Below are 23791 nucleotides of genomic sequence, written 5' to 3'. Positions count from 1 at the left end.
ATGCCACATCTTCCTCTTTCACCATTAGGGTAGATCATTCCTGTTAACTGTCTCAAAGGTAAGGATAATTTTTCACCAATACCTGACCAAGAGGACAATTCTTATCTTGACAGACAATTGGGTGCTTGTAATTGAGTTGCCAGGCAGAGTAGTCACAATGTAAACAGTTTAATTACACAGTGGGCTGAATTTTCCGGCCTTTGCTGCTGGCTGTATCTTCTGGTCCTGCCCTTGGCCCCGGGGATGGGGGCATGCGGAATGTTCTGGCCAGTGTTATGACCCTTGCATTTCCTGCACATCTGATTAATTCACTGTACTTGCTGTCCATAAAATATCTCTTGCCATTCCTTCCAAGTCTTTATTAGAATAATAATAATCTTTATTAGTGTCACAAGTGGGCTTACATTAACACTGCAATGAAGTTACTGTGAAAATCCCCTCGTCGCCACACTACGCCATGCTCCTGTTCAAGTACACTGAGGGAGAATTCAGAATGTCCAATTCACTTAACAGCACATCTTTCGGGACGTGTGGGAGGAAATCTGAGCACCCGGAGGAAACCCACGCAGATACGGGGAGAAAGTGCAAACTCCGCACATACAGTGACCCAAGCTGGGAATCACACCGGGTCCCTGGCACTGTGCTAGCCTGCCGCCCTTCCTAATTTACTATATCAAACCTTTGTGCGATTTATTTTCTTTTACAGTTAACACTCCACCAAGAGAATATTTGTGTCAATAACGTCAGTGATGCACAATAAAGATCAACTTAGTTAACCAACAGTTTGGAAAATTTGTTGCCATTTACATACTAGGAAGGTTGAGCTGGATAGATGATGACGCCAAAACGATTGAGCGGAGCAGCATTTGCTTTTTACTAACATGTTAAATTTAAATTTCTTGTGCTCGTTAATATTTTCATCAAAAGCAAAAATGCACATGTGTTCTGCATAATTCCCACTTTGTTATTGTAATTTCAGGTAAAAGTGACAATTCTTCAGCTAACTTCATTGCCGAATACAGTATTAACTAACCCAAAGAACCGTCATCACTGTTCATACTGTTTATCCACTGACAGTGGGAAGCATGCAGCCCAGACAGCGAGGAGTAAATTTGGGACTTCTTCTGTTAGTAAGCCAGTTATTTCAAGTAGGCTTTGATAATATTCCACCGGCTACACTGATAACAATGGGGCTGAATATCTATCTGTTCTTATTACCAATTAAGCCATTAATGGATGTTTGCATCAGTGTGGATAAAATCTGGAATGGACAAGATTGGGGACGTCTTCTTTATTCAGTATTTCACCATGCTGACGACTGGCACTTATATTTCAATATGGTGTCTCTGCTATACAAAGGAATCAAACTGGAGCAAAGGCTAGGCACCAGGTGGTTTGCCTACATTTTGTCTGTGTTCTCTGCAATGACTGGAGTGGTCTACTTGGTGTTGGAGATGCTCCTTGCAGAAGTGATGAAGGACCACTCCTATAAATTCCAATGTGCGGTTGGTTTCTCAGGTAAGGAAGTTTGCTTCTTGCTGAAGTTCACACTCACCAGGATGAGTGTAGCAACATTTTAGCCACTGACTTTCCTACTCCTGTCTAAACAAGTGTGCCAAGTTCTCAATTTCATTTGAATGCATTTATCACATTTAGTATTAACTAACATCTTTCCTGAACTAACATTAGTGTCTTCTTATTGGGTAAGGGGATAAAGGATATGGGTTTGAGTTCCAGATCAACCGTGATCGAATTGACTGTGGAACAGTCTTAAGTGGCTGAATGGCGCATTCCTATTCTTGTGAAGTTTTCAGCTTCACATACCAGCCACCTTCAATCCCTCTGAATAGGTTTGTCAATTTATCTCATTATTTACAGTTTTCTTCTATGGTTTGGCATTCATTAGAGAATTTGTTGATATTGGCCGCACTGGAGAGAGCTTTTACACCCAACACAGAGAGAAGACTTTCATCCTTTCAGGCTGCTCCCGATTCCAACTCCGTTCTGACAAGAGAATGTTCAGTATTTTGGCACTCGGTCCCTCATGTAAGGAAATTTTCCAAGATTTTATTTCTGCGGCACAACTGTCGCACAAAATCACTTGCACTAAAATGGCAGGAGATTGAGTCGAGCCTTGAACCTCCATAGAATAGTTTGCAGTCTTTGATTATGTTACTGGGAGATGTATCTGATAGAAGCAATCCGCCTCTCATAGGGAAAGACAATTTGATGCATAAGCTGCCACGCCATTATTTATGAGATTTGGAAGGGGAGAGGGGTGCAAGCTTTGAGGTTCCTGCAAGGAAATGGCTTTGTTTTACACAGCAGGGTGTGTCAATTTAATGGAAACAAGATGGTTCAGGTTTGAGAGCTTGTGCCTACAAAACCATCATGCAGCCGTTCCTCCGTTTGAAATTTGCTGCCAAGAGGCACTCGGTGGGGGGCCATCAACCGAGAGGTGGTGCAATCAGAAAATGAGTCATTCTTGGGCTGCTTTTATGTACCAGTGGCAAGAGGCAGATAGAGAAAAACTGGGCCTGGCCTGACTTCCTAAAAATTGTATATGTCTTAGCATCTGGAGATCAGGTAACTGTTTAAAATGACTGATGTCGTTGCAGAATCCATGGAATAACCACATAGTATGTGGACTTGAAAGGAAGTATTGTGGCTCATTTGGAGTATATTTATTCTCTTTCTGTTTCAGGTGTTTTGTTTGCCCTGAAAGTTGTGAATAACTGTGACAGCCCTGGAGGTATCACCTACGTGATGGGCATCCCAGTACAGAAACAGTATGCGTGTTGGGCTGAGTTGGTGGCAATTCATTTGATTGCCCCAGGGTAAGTAAGTACACAATTTGTGACACCGTAAATTACTTTTAATAAATGTTGCATTCACTCCCAAAGGGTTACTCCAATTCTTCTTGTAAAACAAATAGTTATTGAATTATTTTTTTTTTTAAAAATCAGGTTGCTGGCTTTTTAATGTAATTTCTTTGCAATTATAGCGTAGCCCTAACTTGTTGGTCTAATTGTAATTCCAGGATACAATAAATGGTATTTTTCCGGGATTCATTTAATACTGGAATAGGGAAAAGGTCTCGAACAGACATCATTAAACTTTAAAAGCAAAGGTGTTCTAAGACAAATAACAGATGATGACCTTGGGGAGCACAAGATACTCGTGCTGCTTCCACCTGGATGCTTTTCACAATTTCATTAAATGTTAAATTGATGCCGATCTGTTTGAGACTGCACGGTGGAATCCTGTTTTCTGCTGCTACTGGATTCTAACAAGCATGTGAGAGAGGGCATGTGCACGTTAACGTGTATGGGGTGGAGGTTAGTGTGTGAATGTCATATTACACCAGGGAATCGTACAAAAGCAGAAAAAATTAATAATAGGACAAACTTAAAGGTGTTGTATCTAAACGTGCGTAGCATTTGGAATAAAAAAAGTAATGAGTTAACAGCACAAATAGGAACAAAGGGGTATGATTCGGATGCGTTTACTGAGACATGGTTGCAAGGAAACCAGGCCTGGGAGTTGAACATCAAAGCGTATTCAATGTTTCAGAAGGATAGACAGAAAGGAAACGCAGGTGGTGTAGCTTTGTTAGTCATCTGCGCGGCACGGTAGCACAGTGGTTAGCACTGTTGCTTTGCAGTGCTAGGGATCGGGGTTCGATTCTTGGCTTGGGTCAATGTCTGTGCGGCCTGTGTCTGCATAGGTTTCCTCCGGGTGCTCCGGTTTCCTCCCACAAGTCCCGAAAGACGTGCTTGTTAGGTGAATTGCACATGCCGATTGAAGGAGATCACGTGAAGCTCTGTCTCCCCTAAATAGGCCCTTGGATAGTGAACAGAGAGGAGGTAAAGGGGCAGGTATTACACCTTCTGCGATTGCATGAGAAGGTGCGGTGGGAAGAAGGTAAAGTGTTGGAGGAGTGGACCAGGGTATCCCGGAGGTAATGGTCCCTGCGGAATTCTGATAGGGAGTGAGGGGACAATGCGTTTAGTAGTGGCATCATGCTGGAGTTGGCGGAACAGGCAGAGGATGATCCTTTTGAATGCGGAAGCTGGTGGGGTGAAAGTGAGGACAAAGGGGGATGTTGTTCTGGGAGGGAGGGGAAGGGGTGAGAGCAGAGGTGCAGGAGATGTTTCGGACATGGTTTAGAGTCCTGTCGACCACAGTGAGTGGGAAACCACGATTAAGGAAGAAAGAAGACATGTCGCCAGCACCCTTTTGAAAAGTGACATCGCGGAGCAGATGCGACGGAGGTGAAGGAACTGGAAGAACGGGATGGAGTCCTTACAGGATGTGGGGTGTGAGATAGCTGCCCCTTTGCAACTCACTGGGTGGGAAACCCCTGGCTGCATTATCAATGAGCCCAGCATCACGTGATTTCTCACTGGGCTCTGTAGAAGAAAATACTCTCACCTCCTGCCCCGTCCGGGGACTTGGGGCCCGGAGCAGAAAATCCTAGACAGTGTCTCTCTTCTCATACTTCCTCCTCCCACCGGTTCTTTCCAAACCATTCTTGCTGCGGATTGGTGCTGCTTTCTCTTGTACCTTGTTCAAGTAACTTATTTATGTCTGAGCTCCAACAGGTGGGTCAATAGCTGTTACGTTCGGAGGCATCTCAGCCAAGCCCGAGCTACATAGGCCAGAATTTTGTGGGCATTCCTGCTGACAGTGAATTCCCACCACGTGTTTCTCAGCAGCGGGGGGGGGGGGGGCTCCCCCATTGAATACACCCTTTTCCCGGCAGCCGTTGGCGGGACCGGAACATCCCGTTCTAAATTTGGCAAACAAACCATGTTTTCATTCAATAACCCCTTGGCGAACCTGATGTGAATGCTCGGGCCTATAGTTACTTTCACATTTGCGTCCAGCTATACTCTTAATAAAACAAATTGCATGGCTTAAAAGATTCCAGCATTTGGGGTAGTGATAAAAGTTTGTTTTGATGAGAAGGTAATAATTGGAGGGCAATGTAACGGTTTAGTTGTAGTCTCCGTTTTAATGACTTGACCTGTTTTATGGAGATATACAGAGCAATAGTTCAATAAAACATTTTTTGTTCCAAAGTGGTATGTTTACTGTGGATGAGATTTTCCAGCTGTTTTACAGTCTGTAAAATAGAAAGGCCTTTGTTGTAGCATTTCATTTAATGAGTTGCTGTAAGAAGGAATGTAATCACTTTGGTTGCTTTATGATAAATTGGAATTTTCAGAAGTGCCTTTCTATTCATTTTAACATTAACACAATTTAAAAAAACAGCTGGACTATAGAGCTCATAATTGAAATTGACAGAGTAACTGTTATGTAGACACTGTTCAATCAATGTCACTTTAAGCATGCACTTGATAAAAACATTTTTTTTTCTCTCTAGATCATCTTTTGTTGGCCATCTTTCTGGCATTCTTGTTGGGTTACTGTACACCAAAGGACCCTTGAAGATTTTGATGGAAGCGTGTGCAGGTGGGTGCACCAATCCTTGCTGCTTGGTCACAACACAATTCCCTATTGGCTCTTTATCCTTTCACCATTTAGTTAGACACTGGAAGTGCATTTTGCACTTTCTAACTGGCCACAGGGCACTGTACCTAATAAAGTTTTGGTGTAAATCACTAATCCCAGACCACCATAGACTGTGCTGGAGAATGAAACAAAAAGGAAAGGGGGGAATGTAATTTCTGTTTCATAAATGTCGGAGCTGGGATGGTGCAGTGGTTAGCACCGCTGCCTCACAACGCTGAGGACCCGGGTTCGATCCCGGCCCCGGGTCACTGTCTGTGTGGAGTTTGCACATTCTCCCCATGTCTGCATGGATCTTACCCCCACAACCCAAAGATGTGCAAGGTAGGTGGATTGGCCGCGCTAAATTTCCCCTTTAATCGAAAAACAAAATTGAGTACTTTAAATTTTTTTTAAAATGCCATAGCCGCTTTTCAGAATTTTGTTTTTTAAAAATAAACAATTTTTAAAAAGTTTAAAACTATTTATGAGACAATATTAGATGATCAGAGAATTGATATATATCTCAGATTATTTATCTTTCTACATGCTAACACTAAAAAACTTTTGCCAAATAATAACAATCGCAATACATATCAGGTGACCTTCTCTCCTTACATTTTTTCTAGCCACCTCTTCCAGTAGCCCCACCACCTCACCCAGTTATTTGTGGTGTCTTAAAATGACCCAGTCAGTGGATTTTGAAAAAAAAACCAAGCAATTTGATGTCAATACAAATGGGTTTGATTGATGGTTCGGAATCATACACGAGTCCTTATTGAGCCACATGTGGCTCCAGAGCTATAGGTTACAGACCCCTAATCTCGGGTAAGCCGAGCAGTTGGCTCCTTGTAACCAATCAAGTGGTCAGCTTGGGGGTAGGGTGGGTAAGTGCTGCTTTCCTAAAACAAATATTATGGCACCTTTTACATTTTTTTTAAATAAAAAAAATGAGCCTTCTTGTGCAGAGATCCAGGCCTGCTTCTCCATGTTTGCTCTATTCCTGTCAAGTGTTTGGGGAGTTGGATGTATCTCTACTGTTACTACACAAGGTTTCAAATGAGTGAATTCCAAAGATTTCACCCTCCATATTGATGGTCTTGTTTTTAAAAAAAAGAAAATGTTTATTCAAATTTTTCCAACAAAATTTTTTAACAAACAAGCCCCCCCCCCCCGCCATAACAAAAAGAAGGAACACAAACACCACAATCAAAAATAATAAACTACTTATACATTGGGTTTCTCCCGCATATATTAACCCCCCCCCATATGACATTCAAGAGTACCCTTGGGGAAACCCCCCCCCCCACCCGCCCAAATACCCCCCCGAAAGAGACCCCCCCCCCCCCCGGGTTGCTGCTGCTGCTGACCTCCTAGCGCTCCGCGAGATAGTCTAGGAACGGTTGCCACCGCCTGAAGAACCCCTGCACAGACCCTCGTAAGGCAAACTTTATCCTCTCCAGCTTAATGAACTCTGCCATGTCATTTATCCAGGCTTCCACACTGGGGGGCTTTGCGTCCTTCCATAATAACAAGATCCTCCACCGGGCTACCAGGGACGCAAAGGCCAGGATACCGGCCTCTTTCGCCTCCTGCACTCCCGGCTCGTCCGTTACCCAAATAATGCCAACCCCCAACTCGGCTTGACCTGGACTTTCACCACCTTGGACATAGTCCTCGCAAGACCCCTCCAAAACCCCTCTAGTGTCGGGCACAACCAGAACATGTGGACGTGATTTGCCGGACTCCCCGAGCACCTCCCACATCCGTCCTCCGCCCCAAAGAACCTACGCATCCTCGCCCCTGTCATATGCACTCTGTGAATAACCTTGAATTGCATTAGGCTGAGCCTGGCGCAAGAGGAGGAAGAATTAACCCTACTCAGGGCATCAGCCCACAGACCCTCATCAATCTCCTCCCCAAGCTCCTCCTCCCACTTGCCCTTTAACTCCTCATCGAAACCTCCTCCTCTTCTTTCATCTCTTGATAGATCGCCGAAACCTTGCCTGCTCCGACCCATTCACCCAAAATCATCCTGTCCTGAATCCTCTGTGTCGGGAGCAACGGGAATTCCCTCACCTGCTGCCTCCCAAACGCCCTCACTTGTATATACCTGAACGCAGTTCCCGGGGATAATCCAAACTTCTCCTCCAGCGCCCTTAGGCTTGCAAACGTCCCATCTATAAACAGGTCCCCCATTCTTCTGATCCCTGCCCGATGCCAGCTCCGAAACACCCCATCCATCCTTCCCGGGACGAACCGATGGTTCTCCCGAATCGGGGACCAAACCGAGGCTCCCATCTCGCCCCTATGCCGTCTCCACTGCCCCCAGATCTTCAACGTTGCCGCCACCACCGGACTCGTGGTGTACCTTGTCGGCGAGAGCGGCAGCGGTGCCGTCACCAGCGCCCTCAGGCTCGTGCCCCTGCAGGACGCTATCTCCAACCTCTTCCACGCCGCCCCCTCTCCCTCTATTACCCACTTACGGATCATCGCCACGTTGGCTGCCCAATAGTAGCCGCACAGATTCGGCAGCGCCGGCCCTCCCTGTCCCTGCTACGCTCCAGAAACACCCTCTTTACCCTTGGGGTCTTATTTGCCCACACGAAACTCATGATGCTCCTACCTACCCGTTTAAAAAAGGCCTTGGTAATCACAATGGGAAGGCACTGGAACACAAAGAGAAACCTCGGGAGGACTATCATTTTAACCGACTGTACCCTGCCTGCTAGCGAGAGTGGCAGCACATCCCATCTTTTGAAATCCTCCTCCATCTGCTCCACCAACCGCGTCAAATTGAGCTTGTGCAGGGCCCCCCAGCTCCCAGCCACCTGGATCCCCAAGTACCGAAAGTTCCTGTCCACCCTGTTCAATGGTAGGTCGTCTATCTCCCTTCCCTGGTCCCCTGGATGCACCACAAAGAGCTCACTTTTCCTTGCGTTGAGCTTATAGCCCGAGAAGTCCCCAAACTCCCTTAGGATCCGCATGACCTCCACCATCCCCTCCACTGGACATGCCACATACAGCAACAGGTCATCCGCATACAGCAAAACCCGATGTTCCTCTCCCCCTCGGACCAACCCCCTCCATTTCCTGGACTCTCTTCGTGCCATGGCCAAAGGCTCAATTGCCAATGCAAACAACAAGGGGGACAGGGGGCACCCCTGCCTCGTCCCTCGGTACAGCCGAAAGTGCTCCGACCTCCGCCGATTCGTAGCCACACTCTCCACCGGGGCTCTATATAGGAGCCTGACCCAACTGATAAACCCCTCCCCGAACCCAAACCTCCGCAGCACTTCCCAAAGATACTCCCACTCCACCCGGTCAAAGGCCTTCTCCGCGTCCATAGCTGCCACTACCTCCGCCTCTCCCTCCACCAGCGGCATCATAATCACGTTGAGGAGCCTCCGCACATTAGTGTTTAGCTGCCTGCCCTTTACAAATCGCGTCTGGTCCTCATGAATCACCCCCGGGACACAATCCTCAATTCTCGTAGCCAGCACTTTTGCCAGCAATTTAGCATCCACATTGAGGAGCGAGATCGGTCTATACGACCCACATTGCAGCGGGTCCTTCTCCCACTTCAGAATCAGCGAGATCAGCGCCCCGGACATTGTCGGGGGCAGGGACCCCTCTCCCTTGCCTCATTGAAAGTTCTCACTAACAACGGCCCTAGCAGGTCCACATATTTCCTATAAAACTCGACCGGGAACCCATCTGGCCCCGGGGCCTTCCCCACCTGCAGGTTCCCCAATCCTTTAACCAGCTCCTCCAACCCAATTGGCGCCCCTAAACCAGCCACCTCCTGCTCCTCCACCCTCGGGAACCTCAGTTGATCCAAAAATCGTCACGTCCCCTCTTCCCCTGCTGGGGGCTCAGATCTGTACACCTCCTCATAGAAGTCCTTAAATACCTCATTTACTCTCACCGCACTCCGCACCGTATTCCCCCTGCTATCCTTGACTCCACCTATCTCCCTCGCTGCCACCCTCTTAAGGAGCTGGTGTGCCAGCATCCGGCTCGCCTTCTCCCCCACTCTTACGTCGCCCCCTGTGCTTTCCTCCACTGTGCCTCTGCTTTCCCTGTGGTCAACAGGTCAAACTCCGTCTGGAGGCTTCGCCACTCCCTAAGTAGTCCCTCCTCGGGGGTCTCTGCATATCTCCTGTCTACACTTAAGATCTCCCCCATCAACCTCTCCCTCTCCCTGCCCTCTCTCTTCTCCCTGTGGGCCCTAATGGAGATTAACTCTCCCCTGACCACCGCCTTCAACGTCTCCCAGACTTCAACCCCCACCTGCACCTCTCCGTTGTCTTTGGCCTCCAAGTATTTCTCAATGCACCCCCGTACCCTCCCACACACCTCCTCATCCGCCAGTAATCCCACATCAAGACGCCACAGCGGGCGCTGGTCCCTCTCCTCTCCTAACTCCAGCTCCACCCAGTGCGGGGCGTGGTCTGAGATGGCTATGGCCGAATACTCCGTTCCTTCCACTTTCGGGATTAGCGCCCTACTCAAAACAAAAAAATCTATCTGGGAGTAGGCACTATGTACATGGGAAAAGAATGAGAATTCCCTGGCCAGGGGCCTAGCAAACTTCCACGGATCCACTCCCCCCATCTGGTCCATAAACCCCCTAAGAACCTTGGCCGCAGCCGGCCTCTTCCCTGTCTTGGATCTGGAGCGATCTAATGCTGGATCCAGCACCGTGTTGAAATCCCCCCCCCCCCCATTATCAAGCTTCCTGCCTCCAGGTCCGGAATCTGACCCAGCATGCGCTTCATAAATCCGGTATCATCCCAGTTCGGGGCGTATACGCTTACCAGTACCACCCACACCCCCTGCAACCTACCGCTCACCATCACGTATCGACCCCCATTATCCACTACAATATTCTTGGCCTCAAACGACACCCGCTTCCCCATCAGTATTGCAACCCCTCTGTTCTTCGCATTCAGCCACGAATGGAATACCTGTCCTACCATCCCTTTCTCAACCAGACCTGGTCTGCCACCTTCAAATGTGTCTCCTGAAGCATGACCACGTCTGCCTTCAGTCCCTTTAAGTGCACGAACACTCAGGCCCTCTTAACCGGCCCATTCAGGCCCCTCACATTCCAAGTTATCAGCCGGATTGGGGGGCTTCTCACCCCCCCCCCTGCTGACTAGCCATCTCCTTTTCTAGGCCAGTCACATGCCCGCACCTCCCGCACCCTCCAGTCCCCCAGACGGCGGACCCCCGCCCCGACCACCTCTCCTATTTCCAGTTCCCCATTGGCCAATGCAGCAGTAACCCTATACCCCCCCCCCCCTTCCCCCCTCTAGATCCATATCTAGCTCTTTTGCTTCCCCCATAACACTCCCGTAAGTCAGCTGACTCCTGCTGACCCCGGCCTCTCCCGCCTTCCCATCGACCCCCCCCCAGTGTGGGAATCCCCCCTAGCAGTCAGTGCGCGCTCCCCCGACCCCCCCCCCCCCGCCGTCCTTCCCTAGCGCGGGAAAAAGCCCGCGCTTTCCTGAGCCGGCCCCGCCCCCTCTGGCGCAGCTCCTTTTGCGGCCTTATCTCAATTCCCCCATCCCCGGGCCTCCCCTCCCTCCAACACCGGCGCCCACCCTCTCCCACAGTCTCCCCATCAAATCCCTTCATCCATCCCCAATCAACACCCAACCAAGGGAACATTCCCTACACGTAGTTAAAACCATATATACAGCAAACATCCCCCCCCACAACAACAAACCCTCAATTTGAGTCCAACTTTTCAGTCTGTATAAAGCTCCAAGCCTCCTCGGGCGTTTCAAAATAGTGGTGCCGATCTTGAAATGTGACCCACAATCGCGCTGGCTGCAGCATACCAAACTTCACCCCCTTCCGATGGAGCACTGCCTTGGCCCGATTTAAAGCCAGCTCTCTTCTTTGCCACCTCTGCACTCCAGTCCTGGTAGATTCGGATCTCCGTGTTCTCCCACCTGCTGCTCCGCTCTTTCTTGGCCCATCTCAGGACACACTCTCTATCCATAAAGCGGTGAAACCTCACCACTACAGCCTTTGGCGGCTCGTTGGCCTTGGGTCTCCTTGCCAGGACCCAATGAGCCCCATCTAGCTTCAGGGGCCTCGGGAAAGCTCCCGCGCCCATCAGCGAATTGAGCATCGTGCTCACATATGCCCCGGTATCGGGCCCCTCAACTCCTTCAGGGAGACCCAGAATCCGAAGATTCTTCCTTCTCGACCTATTCTCCAAGGCTTTCTGCCGCACCTCCCGGATCGCCGCCCTCTGGGTCTCCACTAGCTTCTCAATCGCCGCCTTCATTGGCGCCAGCATTTCTGTCTTCAGCTCCTCAAAGCAGCGTTTAAGCTGCTCCTGCGACCACTGCGTCCATGCTTCTTGGTCTCCATCCGCCGCCATCTTGCTTTTTCTCCCTCTCACTTTTCGCTGCTCCAAGATCTCTTTTTTCACCGCTCCACTCCTGGTCTAATCCATATACTGTCGGGGGGACCTTGCTGTCACCTTCCCACACTGGAAGCCGTCGAACAAGTGCCGTTGGGGCCCCTCTAGAGAGCCCTAAAGTCCGTTCCCGGCGGGAGCTGCCGAACGTGCAACCTATTCAGGCATGGCTGCAACTGGAAGTCTTGATGGTCTTGTTGATCTGGGTAGAAGGTCTGCTCTCACTAGGCCATCCCAGAATCCACAATTGGTGCCACAAATCAGCATGTTCGAATTATGACCTTTTATTATGGTCTTGTGTGGATCTGTTCGAATGCCCAAGGATTTCTGAGGCCAATATTTTCTTTACCCAATTCTGCGCTGTACCGAGTATTCATGAGAAATTTTCCATTGGGTGATCTTGTGATGGGGCCAGTAAAATTCCTTATGCCATTTTCCTCATGTAATTTTTGGGTGGGATTTATCAAGACTTCAAAGGTTGGCTTGCAGGGCAGAACAGTGGTTAGCCTCACAGCACCGGGGACCTGGGTTCTATTCTGACCTAGGGCGACTGTGGAGCTTGCATATTCTCCCTGTGTCTGCATGGGTTTCCTTCCACAGTCCAAAGATGCGCAGGCAAGGTGGATTGACCATAATTGTCTAGGTGGGGTGCTCTTTCGGAGGGTCAGTGCAGACTTGATGGGGCTGAATGGCCTCCTTCCGCACTGCAGGGATTCTTGAGGGATTCTGTGATTATATGCCTTGAGGATTATCCCTTACCATAAATCGCGATGTATAACTCGTCCCGCCTCTTCAGCCACGACATGCTTTAATAGTCGGTCTCACTTTTCACCCCCCAAATGGATATTTTATTTAGAAATGGATGCAAAGTATTCAACAGTTATTTACAGGCTGTGTTGCAAAGTTGCGCAGGAGTCTAATTCTCATCTCAACACAGCAGATCGTGCATGGCAAACGATTAAGATGGTGACCATGCACGCCAGCAGTTCACTTTTATACTGAGCGTACAAGTCATCCCCTGTCTTTGGAGCGAAGGTTGACTTGTACACCACCACCTGTGATATTTTAAAATAACACTCTTAAGAGCAAAGTATAAGTGGCTTTTGTACTTGATGGGTATAAATTACCTTCAAGGAAATTTACCCTGTCAGGATATTAATGTATTGAAGTGTGTCCGTAATTTTTGTATTCCATTGGACGATGAATCTTAACACTACTGGAGAGGAAAAACAATTGTAGATAAGCCACACTAAAGATAATTAATATAGTGTAAATTTTGACCAAATAATGTTGGCAGGCAATTTGGATGACCAGTTTTGTTGGGTGTGTGATACTCAATTTACTGATAGTCGAAGCAGTTTCGATTAATTATGCAATATCTTATTTGACAGATGGTCTTTCGAGTACCTATTCTAGACAACAAAACAGATTCGATAGCCAAGGTTAGTTTTAATTTTTTTTCCTCCTCTAATTCTAATTCCCATTCCATTCCCTATCTAGAGGTGAAAGGAGAAAAGTAATGTGAAAATGCTTGATGGTTGACTCTGAGATCAAAATGACAAAATATTTCATTTCAACTTGCTAAACCTCTTGAGCATGTTTTTGGGGAAAACAATCTATTAGACAAATGCATTTATTCTATTGTTTTCAGAATTCATACTTTGTCTTGTCTGTTAGTTTTCCAATCTGTAAAAGTTTTCCTATCTGTAATATGCATCATGTTGGTGCTTGCTGCATGGGTATTTGCGCCGAGAATTATGAGTGTGTCTTCTACGCTATCACAGCCTCACTGACTACCTAATCATCCTGTTTTGTGCCAGTGAATCCTGATTTTCACTTGTTCTGTGAATTCCGGGAGAGTCTCACTACCACAGGGTTACAGAGAAACTAGGAGCAGGAGAGGCTATTCGACCCTTCGAGTCTGCTCCGCCATTCAATGGGCGGATTCAACCAAAGGACTTCTGCTATTTTCAGCGACTTTGTCTGGGTGTTTCCCGTTGGCTCTTTGGGTGAAGTCCAGAACAGCATTCACCCACATTTCATTGTCTTTTTGGGCCTTCGGGAGTTTCTACTCGGTCTAGTCCACACTTAGAAATTCTTTCAGTAGTGGGGAGCTGAATTTTCCAGCAGGACTGACTCCTCGGAGGCCGTGGCGCCATTTTGAAAGGGTGTCCCAATCTCTCAGTGAGCTTGACAGTCCCTCACACCCCCCCCCCCCCCCACCCCATGGGCAATGTCACCCCGCCCCCTTCCCTCCCAAGTGAGGACAGTCCGCCTTGGGGTCGCTGAGGCCCCCCTATTTTCAAGCCCCCCCTCACATCCCCTTTCATGACACCCCCTCGGATTCCAAATTATGGCCCTGGCACCCTTTTAAGTGCCAACCGGGCACCCATCAATGTATGTGTTCAATTCTTCTGCCATTTCTTGTTCCCCATTATAATTTCCCTGTCTTCTGACTGAGCCATAGAGGTCTACAGTACAGAAAAGGCCCTTCGGCCCATCGCGTCGTGCCAGTCAAAAACAATCACCTAACCATTCTAATCCCAATTTCCAGGACTCGGCCCATAGTCTTGTATGCACTGGGATCACAAGTGCAGATTCAAACGCTTCTCAAATATTCTGAGGATCTCTGCCTCCACCAGCCTTTCAGGCAATGCGATCCAGACTCCCACCACCCTCTGGTTGAAAAAGCTTTTCCTCATATCCCCTCTGAACCTCCTGCCCGTTATCTTAAATATATGTCCCCTGGTCATTGATCCCTCCACCAAGGGAAAAAGTTACTTCCTGTCTATCTATGTCTCTCAATTTTATACATCTCAATCATGTCCCACTCAGTCTCCTCTGCTCCAAGGAAAACAATCCAAGTCTATCCAATCACTCTTCATACGTATCACTCTCTAGCCCAGGCAACATCCTGGTAAATCTCCTCTGCACCCTTTCCAGTGCTATCACATCCCTCCTATAATGTGGATTCCAGAACTGCGCACACTACTCCAGCTGTGGCCTAACTAAAGTTTTATACAGTTCCAGCATATCCTCCCTTCTCTAAAACTTTATGCCGCGGCTAATAAAGGCAAGTACAACATAAGCACTCCACCTGCCTTGCTACCTTAAGGGGTGATGTACATGTACGCCAGGGCCCCTCTGATCCTCGGTGCTTCCCAGGGTCCTGACATTTACCATATATTCCCTTGCCTTATTTGTCCAGCCCAAGTGCATCACCGCCCACTTATCCAGATTGAATTCCATTTGCCACTCATCAGCCCAACTATATCTTCCTGGAATCAAAGGCTATTCTTCTCACTATTTATCACCCCACCACATCTTTTTACTTCATATATTTATAGAAAACTTTACAGTCCGTTTCTATTTTACTCCCATACTCTTTTTTTCCCCCTCTTGATCAATTTTCTGTCCTCCTTTGCTGAATCCTATAATGCTCCCAATCCTCCGGCTATCTGCTTTTTCTGACAATTTTCTTAATTTCTTTTATAAGCCATGGTTAAGCCACCTTTCCTCTTTTAAAAAAAATATTTTTCAGCCAGACAGGAATGAGTAATTATTGTAATTCAAGCGCATGTTTTTTAAATATGAACTGTCAATCCCTTTAGCAAGGTTCCCCAATGTCCTTGCCAATTCGTGCCTCATACCCTCATAGTTCCCTTTATTTAAATTCGGATTCAACTACTTCACTGTCCAGCTTAATGAAGAATTCTATCGTATTATGGGCAGCACAGTAGCATAGTGGGCAGCACGGTAGCATTGTGGATAGCACAATTGCTTCACAGCTCCAGGGTCCCAGGTTCGATTCCGGCTTAGGTCACTGTCTGTGCGGAGTCTGCACATCCTCCCCATGTGTGCGTGGGTTTCCTCCGGGTGCTCCGGTTTCCTCCCACAGTCCAAAGATGTGCAGGTTAGGTGGATTGGCCATGATAGATTGCCCTTCGTGTTCCAAATTGCCCTTAATGTTGGGTGGGGTTACTGGGTTATGGGGATAGGGTGGAGGTGTTGACCTTGGGTAGGGTGCTCTTTCCAAGAGCCGGCGCAGACCCGATGGGCCGAATGGCCTCCTTCTGCACTGTAAATTCTATGAAATATCACTCTTCCCCAAAGGGAACCCCGCACTACAAAATTGCTAATTTTTTCTCATTCTAGAATTGTCTGTTTTCTGGTTGTTTCCTCAATGAATTAGTATAAAAAAAACTAACACATACACTCTCCAGGAATTCTTCCTCCATTGTACCATTGTTAATTTGGTTTGTCCAATCTATGTATAAATTGAATTCATTAATGATTACAGTTGTACCCTTAATGTATGCATCTCTGTTTTTTTTGTTTAATACCTTCCTTGTATCTCCACTAGTGTTAAACTGAATTAAGGACATCCATGAGGACGTGGAGTTGACTCCATGAAGGACCTCCCTCCAAACCCCCTCAGTAAATATAGGGCCCAATTCAACCCCCAACCCCGTCTGTCTATCTCTTTGTAGTAGAACACTACAGAATCTAGGATTCTTACCCTCCGAAAAATAAGAAGATATCTATTTGTTAACCTTGATAAAGAAGGTTTTGGGCAGAAAAATTGGACGACATTGAAAGAAAAAGAAACATTTCGGCAGCACATTCATTTTAATTGTTTGAATCCTACCCGCCAGAGACAGAGGAAGGTTGTTCCACCTCTGTAAGTCTGTAGATCCGTTTTAACACTATATTAATCAGGGTTGTGTAATTCAACTTATGAAGTGAGGCCTCAGATAGCGAAAGCTTGTATTAGCGTTGCGGAAAGGTAACATCCCCAAATGGGCTTGCCTCCCAGGGACAGTTAACCAAGAAACATTCACTCTTGCCTAAGTTCAGTTTATACCCAGAGAAGGAGCCAAAGGTGTTAAGCAACTTTATTAGGCCATCGATGGAGGGAGTTGGGTCCGTAATATAAAGAAGTAGGTCAACACCCGATGTTCCACCCTATCCTGACCATTACCCCTCCATTGGCTATAGAACCTCAACTCCATAGAACATATCTCTATTGCCAGGGCAAATAAGAGTAGAAAAAGTGGACAGCCCTTCCCAGTGCTCTTATTCAACGGAAAATAGAGTACAAACACTAGCTGGAGGGGCCTTATATAGCAGGCGAATCCAGGAAATTTATAAACCGAATTTCGAATAAAAACTCCCATTCCACTCTGTCAAATGCCTTTTCAGCAGATTTACTACCACCTCCGGTTCAGGCACTGGCGAGGGGGAAAGGATAAAATTAAGCAGGCGAGGTATATTGGCCAACAATTGCCGGTCTTTCACGAAGCTTGTTTGAGTCTCCGAAATTATACTTAGGAGGCAAGGCTCCAACCGGAACACTAGGAGCTTACCAAGCAGCTTTACATTGTAATCAAAGCAAGGAAATAGAAGCTTAGGGTGAGGGTCAGAGGCAAAGACACCAGGATAGGAAATCATTAAACTTGTTCAACAATAAAGGTACAAGCTGCTCCGAGAACCTCTTGTAAAATTCAGTCGGAAAACCATCCAGACCAGGGGCCTTGCCAGGCTGCATCAGTCCAATACGTTTTAAAATCTCATTGGGGTGTAATGGGGAGTCCAACTCACTGCTTTGAACCACCTTAACCATTGGGATAGGTAGACTGTCCAAAAAGTCAGACATGACCTATTTATCTGCAGGGGCTCTGACCTATAAACATGGCGGGAAAAGTATTTAAAAGCCGCATTGACCTGGCGAGGGGTGGAAATAAGGTTGTTGCCTGGATTGTGTATCTGTGGGATCCCACGGGAGGCCGCCGGACATTTAAGTTGAGGAGCCAGAAGACGATTGACCTTCTCCCCGTACTCATAAAAAGTGCCCCTGGAGCGTTGCAACTGATGTCCTGTCCTACGCGTGGACAGTAGATCGAACTGGGTCTGTAATTCTTTTTTTCCTATTTGGAGTGGGAGCGAATGAGTATTGGTGATCCACCCCTAGAATGGAATCCACCAGTCTCTGCTGCTCTCCTTCACCATATATGACCTGAGATATAAGAGATGACATATAAGAGATAACCTGCCCCCTCCCCTCGCCAGGACTGCCTGAAGAGCCTCCCAGTGTGGTAGGTGAGATTGACTCGGACTTTTTTGATTTTTCATAGTCGTGTTGGGAGTTGGACACACGCTCACAACTTTTTTAGCAGCCAACAATGTAGCGTCTAATCTCAAGGGTGGACATTGTTTGCGGCCCGACTCTAGCAATAGATTGATAAAATATGGGGCATGATCCAAAATGACAATGGCGGAGTACTCAGCCACCATCAACGAAGGGAGGAATCCCCTATCCAAAATGAAAAGGTTGATACGGGAAAACACATGATGGACATGTGGGGAAAAAAAAGAAAAACCTCTTGTCAGGGTTCAAAAAGCATCACAGATCCACTCCCCCATCTGAGTCATAAAAGAAGACAACACCCTGGCCATCCCAGATAGAATAAGAGATTTGGGTTTGGAATGATCCAATCTAGGGCCCAAAACACACTTCAGGTCACCGAGTAGAAAAAGTCAATATGAATCAAGATTGGGGAGGGAGGCAAACAAGGAATTAATAAAGTCCGTATCGTCCCAATTGGGAGCATAAACATTGACCATGATACGGAGGTATTTAACAGGGAGTCAGAAACAATAACATACCGACCATTGGAGTGGGCTGTAACCTGGAGGAGGAAAACTGAACTCTTTTATTAATTAAAATCGCCGTACCCCTGGTCCTGCCATCGAGACCAGAATGAAAAACCTGCTCAACCCACCCCTTGTGCAGCCTGATCTGATCCCCAAGTGGGTCTCCTGTATGAAAACAAGGTCGGAGTTTAAACTCTTTTTAAGATGGGCCCTCGACTGTTTTACTGGGTCATTCAAACCTCTAACATTTCAGGTGACAAAATGTACAGGAGATCTCCCAATGCCCTTCAATCTGGAGTCAACCATTTCCACCAAGAGAAATCAACCAAGGGACATTGAAAAGATATAGTAAAAAGATCCTCCCAAGATGGCCAACATCCCAATGTTGCCAATTTAATGGAATACTATAATAATGTTGCTCTTTAGTGTCGCTAATATGATACTGAGGCTCTTTTTATGTTGTGATGTTATGTCACAACAGCGTCGCCAATACTGTGGGTGTTTCTGTTTCGTTTACTGAACCACAAGACTTTCCCGTATATCGGTCAAATGACCACACAACCAGTTAGTCAGTTCAAGTTCAAAGATGGTTTATTTACACACAAGGGTTACTTCGACATGCAAGCACAGTATACTACAAGTTAAACTACACCTATCAATTACAATAACCTATACTTAACTTCAGGTGACCGGCACTGTGCAAGTGGATAAGGTCTTTATCTTGATCTCACGTGGCTGGTTTGAAGAAGTAGCTCTGTCTCTGCTGGGCTCAGGTAGTGATCGTTGGTCATGAACTTGGCTGTCTGGTCGTTATGCTGCAGTTGGGCTGGCACAGGCCGGATTCAAAGGAGGCTGGCACAGGCCGGGTCCAAAAGAGACAGAACACATGGCTGTGTCCCTTTTTATCCTTCTGAGTTTCGAGCTCTTTGGGGCGGTCCTTAATCTTGGACCCAATAATTCGTCAGGCTTCGATCACTGCCTTCGATTTTGGCTAATAAAGGGGCGGGTGCCTTGGTGGCTGGGCGGGTCCTTAGTGGTCATTGACCTTGGTAGTTGGGCTCTCTCGAGTAAAGGGAGTGGCGCCGATCAGTCTGTGTCTGTATCGGTTTCTTGATTGGAGTCTTATTGTTCTGGGGGACGGGCCATTAAAATGCAAACAAGCAGGAGTTTCGATCAGGTCTAGCTACCTGCGTTTCAAATACACAGAAGCTCTGTAGCTGTCTGAGTCCTGGGTTGGCCATAATTCCCATGGTCCTTTGCAGGTGGCCATCTCAGATGGCTACACCAACTAGAGAAAAATAAATAAAGTTAACAGAACCCCATTTAACTTGCAACTCCCCGAAAGCATGTATTAATGTAACACAGACCCAAGTAGTAGCGAACCACCAATCTAATCAAAGGTATCAAGAACACAACTCCATCCAGAACAAGAAAAAACAAAATAAAGACAGTACAACATGCCCGTCAACAGAGCCAAAACCAAATTACAGAGGGCCCAACTTGTGCCTTTCAACAAAAGAGTCCGCATCTCCCAGCGTATCAAAAAAAGGATTATTCCTCAAACGTATTTCTGAGGCAAGGTGGTCTTTAATCCGTTAAATGCAGCTCTCTTCTTTGCCAACTCCGCACCTTATGTCCTGATACAGTCTAAACTTGAAATCACGGTGCTCCCTCGCCCATCGAAGAACCCTCTCCTTCTCTGTAAAACTGTGGAATCTAACGGTGGAATGAGGCTTCGGTTGAAGAGAGTGATGGACCAGATCTTATTCAGGCGGGAACGCGAACCCACCCTCACCCACCATTTTGATGAACATGTTCAAGAGATATTCTGTGGGTGTTACGGCCCTCAATCTCCTCCGGTAAACCCGCTATCCAGATATTCTACCTCCTGACATATTTTCAAGGTCATTCAGCTTGAATTTTAACGTCCTATTATTTTCAACGGCCGAAGTCTGCTTGCACTCCAGAGCAGCAATCCGATCACTTTGATCAGATAAAGTCGCCACCATATTCTTAATGTGACTCCATTTGGTCTCACTAGTCTTTCCCAGAGCCACACGAATGGAGGCCAAGGCCACTTCAATTGATCTCTTAAGATCCTCCATGCTTAGTCGGTGTTTCCCAAACCCTTTTGGCAAAATACTCGTGTGAACCTCAGCCGTTAGTGGAGTGGATGGAGAGAAACAAGCCGACTCCGCCATCTTACTTGCCATTGATCTCTGAGAGGCCTCCTACTTCGTTGACGGGTTTCTGTTCGAAACATTCTTGACTTTGTTTCTTCAGCTCATCTTAGAAAAGAGCTATCTCTACCCTAATGAATTTCATGCACTTTCAAGGAGTAAACTACCCGCGGCACCAAGAAAAAGGCAAGAGATCAGTTCTCCAGTCTCCAGTGGGAGCCACCTTGTGCACGTCCTCCCCTTACATTGTACCACCGGACGTTCCTCATTTCAACATAATGGGATTCATTGATGTAAACATACCACGCTGTCTGCCAATGGTTGATTTTGTGCCAGGTTAATGAACATGGTCGGGGAGTCCTCTCAGGAAATTTATAACATTGGGAACCAATGTTTTGATTTTTTTTTTTTTTAAGCAGCTGTAATTTCAACCAAGGTTTCAGTTCTTTCTTCATTTTCATATTTTGGTTTTGTTTCTATTGATGTTTCCTATAATTTTTGCATGTGGTATAGTTAAGAATTTTCCTGCTTTTTCTTGACCCAATCATATTTTTAAAATCTGGTTTTACTCTAGCTGACCTCCGTGCCTCGCTTCCTTGGCATCATCTCTGACCCCCAAAATATCTCTAATGCATTCATTTATTCCTCCTGATACAAATCCTGGTTATAATGTTTAACGGCCGATAGCTCAGAAGAATGTGACAATCACAAACTTTGGCATTTGCTTTTCTTTAGAAATCAGGTCTGGCCAATTGCAGATTATCTGATCTTCCAGTTCAGAATAGGTCATCCTTAAAGTATGTACGCCATCTGTGCACAAGGATAAAGCATAGTGGCTATCAGTACTGATAAATGCTCCTTTGCAAAAGTCATTTGCTAACCTGCCCATTGTTTGGTAAACCATTCCAGAACTAAGCATGCCCAGGCCTTGATTGTAGGAGTTCTTCCAAAATGTGAATGCCTTGGCATTGAAAGATTTCTGAAACCATTGACTTCAAAGCACTGTCTGTATAAATTGGTGAGTCATCACCACTTTCAAGGCTTTTACTTTTGAGTTATCTCATTTCATAGGTGTGCTCAGGGTCATAAGATAAATACAGAGCAGGGAGGTCATCTTAACATATTTATCCAAGAAAAAAATATAGCATCCCTACAGTGCAGAAGAAGGCCATTTGGCCCATTGTGTCTGCACCGACCCTTCGAATGAGCACTCTTCCTAGACACACTTCCCTGCTGTATCCCTGTAACTCCGCGCATTGATAATGGCCAATCCACCTAACCTGAGCACTTTGGACTGTGGGAGGAAACCGGAGCACCCGGAGGAATCTCACACAAACATGGGAAGAACATGCAAACTCCACACAGACAGGCACCCAAGGCCGGATTCCAACTCTGGTCCCTGGCGCTGTGAGGCAGCAGTGCTAACCACTGTGACACCCTGTTACATATTTACCTTGGATGAATCAAAAATTTTTGCCTCTACACCTAATTGAATCAATCCATGAAGTAAAATAAACTTGTCAAGTGATGCTCTGATCTGCGAAAGAACTTTAATCTTTTATGATTTCCATGTGACTAGAATTTAAATTATTCAAAAAAAGTTATTTTCCTCGGATGTGCACATTGCTGGTTAGGTCAGCATTTGTTGCCCATCCTTAATTACCCCTGAGGTGGTGATGATCCGTCTTCTTGGACTGCTGCAGTCCATGTGGCGTAGCAACACCCACAGTGCTGTTAGTGGGGAGTTCCAGGATTTTGACCCACACTGAAGGGACAGCAATATAGTTCCAAGTCAGGATTTCCCAGGATGTTGATAATGGGAGATTCAGCAAAGGTAAAGACATTGAATGTCAAGGGGAAATAGTTAGTCTCTCTCTTATTGGAAATGGTCATTGCGTGTTAGAATCCTGTGGAATGTCATACCACACTTCCATCCTCCTCCAAATAAAGACATAAGCAGTGGAGTTTCCCAGGGGTTAGTGTTGGGACCCCTGCTTTTCCTGATGTATATTAATGATCTAGACCTTGATGTACAGGGAAAAATTTTGACATTTGCAGATGATCCAAAACTTAGAAGTATTATAAATTGTGAGGACAGTGTAGAACTTCAAAAGGACATGGCAAGTTGGTGGAATGGGGATAGGTGGCGAGTTCAATGTGGAGAAATGTGAGGTGATACATTTTGATAGGAAAAACATTGGAGAGCAGGAAGAACATGGGAGAGACAGTAAAGGTATAATTTTTAAAGGGAGTGCAGGAACAGGGGGCCCTGCATATATCAGTGCATAAGCCATGGAAGGTGGCAAGGCAGTTTGAGGGAGCAGTTAGTAAAGCATATTGTATCCTAGGCTTAATTCTGAGGGGCATCCAAAGCGAAGAAGTTATGTTGAACTTGTATAAGACACTATAGACCACAGCTGGAGTATTGCATTCAGCTTTGGGTGCCATATTTGAGGAAGGATGTGAGGGCACTGGAGAGAGTTTACGGGAATGATTCCAGGGATGAGGAACTTCAGTTATGAAGTAAGATTGGAGAAGTTGGGAATCTTATCTTTGGAGAAAAGAAGGCCGAGAGACAATTTGATAGAGGTATTCAAAATCATGAGGGGTCCAGACTAGAGTAGAGAGGGAGAAACTGTTCCCACACTTGAAATAATGGAGAGGGCCCAGATTTAAGGTAATTAGTAAAAGAAGCAAATGCGACATGAGAAAAAAAACTTTTTCACACAGTGAGGAGTTAGGCTCTGGAATGCACTTCCTGAGAGTGTGGTGGAGACCGGTTGAATCAAGGCATTCAAGAGGGCCATTAGATGATTACTTGAAAATAAGCAGTCTTCAGGGTTCTGGGGAGAAGGCACGAGATGAAATGCTCATTTGCACAGACAGTGCAGACACAATGGGACGAATGGCCTGTTAATTCCGCCGATTTATACGGCGGAAGAATAAATCTAAAGCTAGTCTTTTACCTTGAGATGGCTCAGCAGAGTGATAGATTCTCTCAGCA

General features: G+C 46.5%; 1 protein-coding gene across 2 annotated transcripts in view; it reads left to right on the top strand.

Annotated features, from left to right (window-relative positions):
- The window catches only part of rhbdd1 (rhomboid domain containing 1), a 70646-nt gene that overhangs the window by 11326 nt on the left and 35529 nt on the right, over positions 1 to 23791 (top strand). For both annotated transcript variants that reach the window (XM_072473988.1, XM_072473989.1), the window contains exons 2-5: positions 980 to 1518; positions 2705 to 2837; positions 5390 to 5478; positions 13345 to 13395. In XM_072473988.1, coding sequence (XP_072330089.1) covers positions 1086 to 1518; positions 2705 to 2837; positions 5390 to 5478; positions 13345 to 13395 — 706 coding nt within the window. In that variant the 5' untranslated portion in view covers positions 980 to 1085. The remainder of the gene's footprint in view (positions 1 to 979; positions 1519 to 2704; positions 2838 to 5389; positions 5479 to 13344; positions 13396 to 23791) is intronic.

Source organism: Scyliorhinus torazame, chromosome 14, assembly GCF_047496885.1.
Source record: "Scyliorhinus torazame isolate Kashiwa2021f chromosome 14, sScyTor2.1, whole genome shotgun sequence".
Lineage (NCBI taxonomy): Eukaryota > Metazoa > Chordata > Chondrichthyes > Carcharhiniformes > Scyliorhinidae > Scyliorhinus > Scyliorhinus torazame.
The sequence above is the reverse complement of the archived record's forward strand: the minus strand, read 5'-3'. Positions and strand labels throughout refer to the sequence as shown.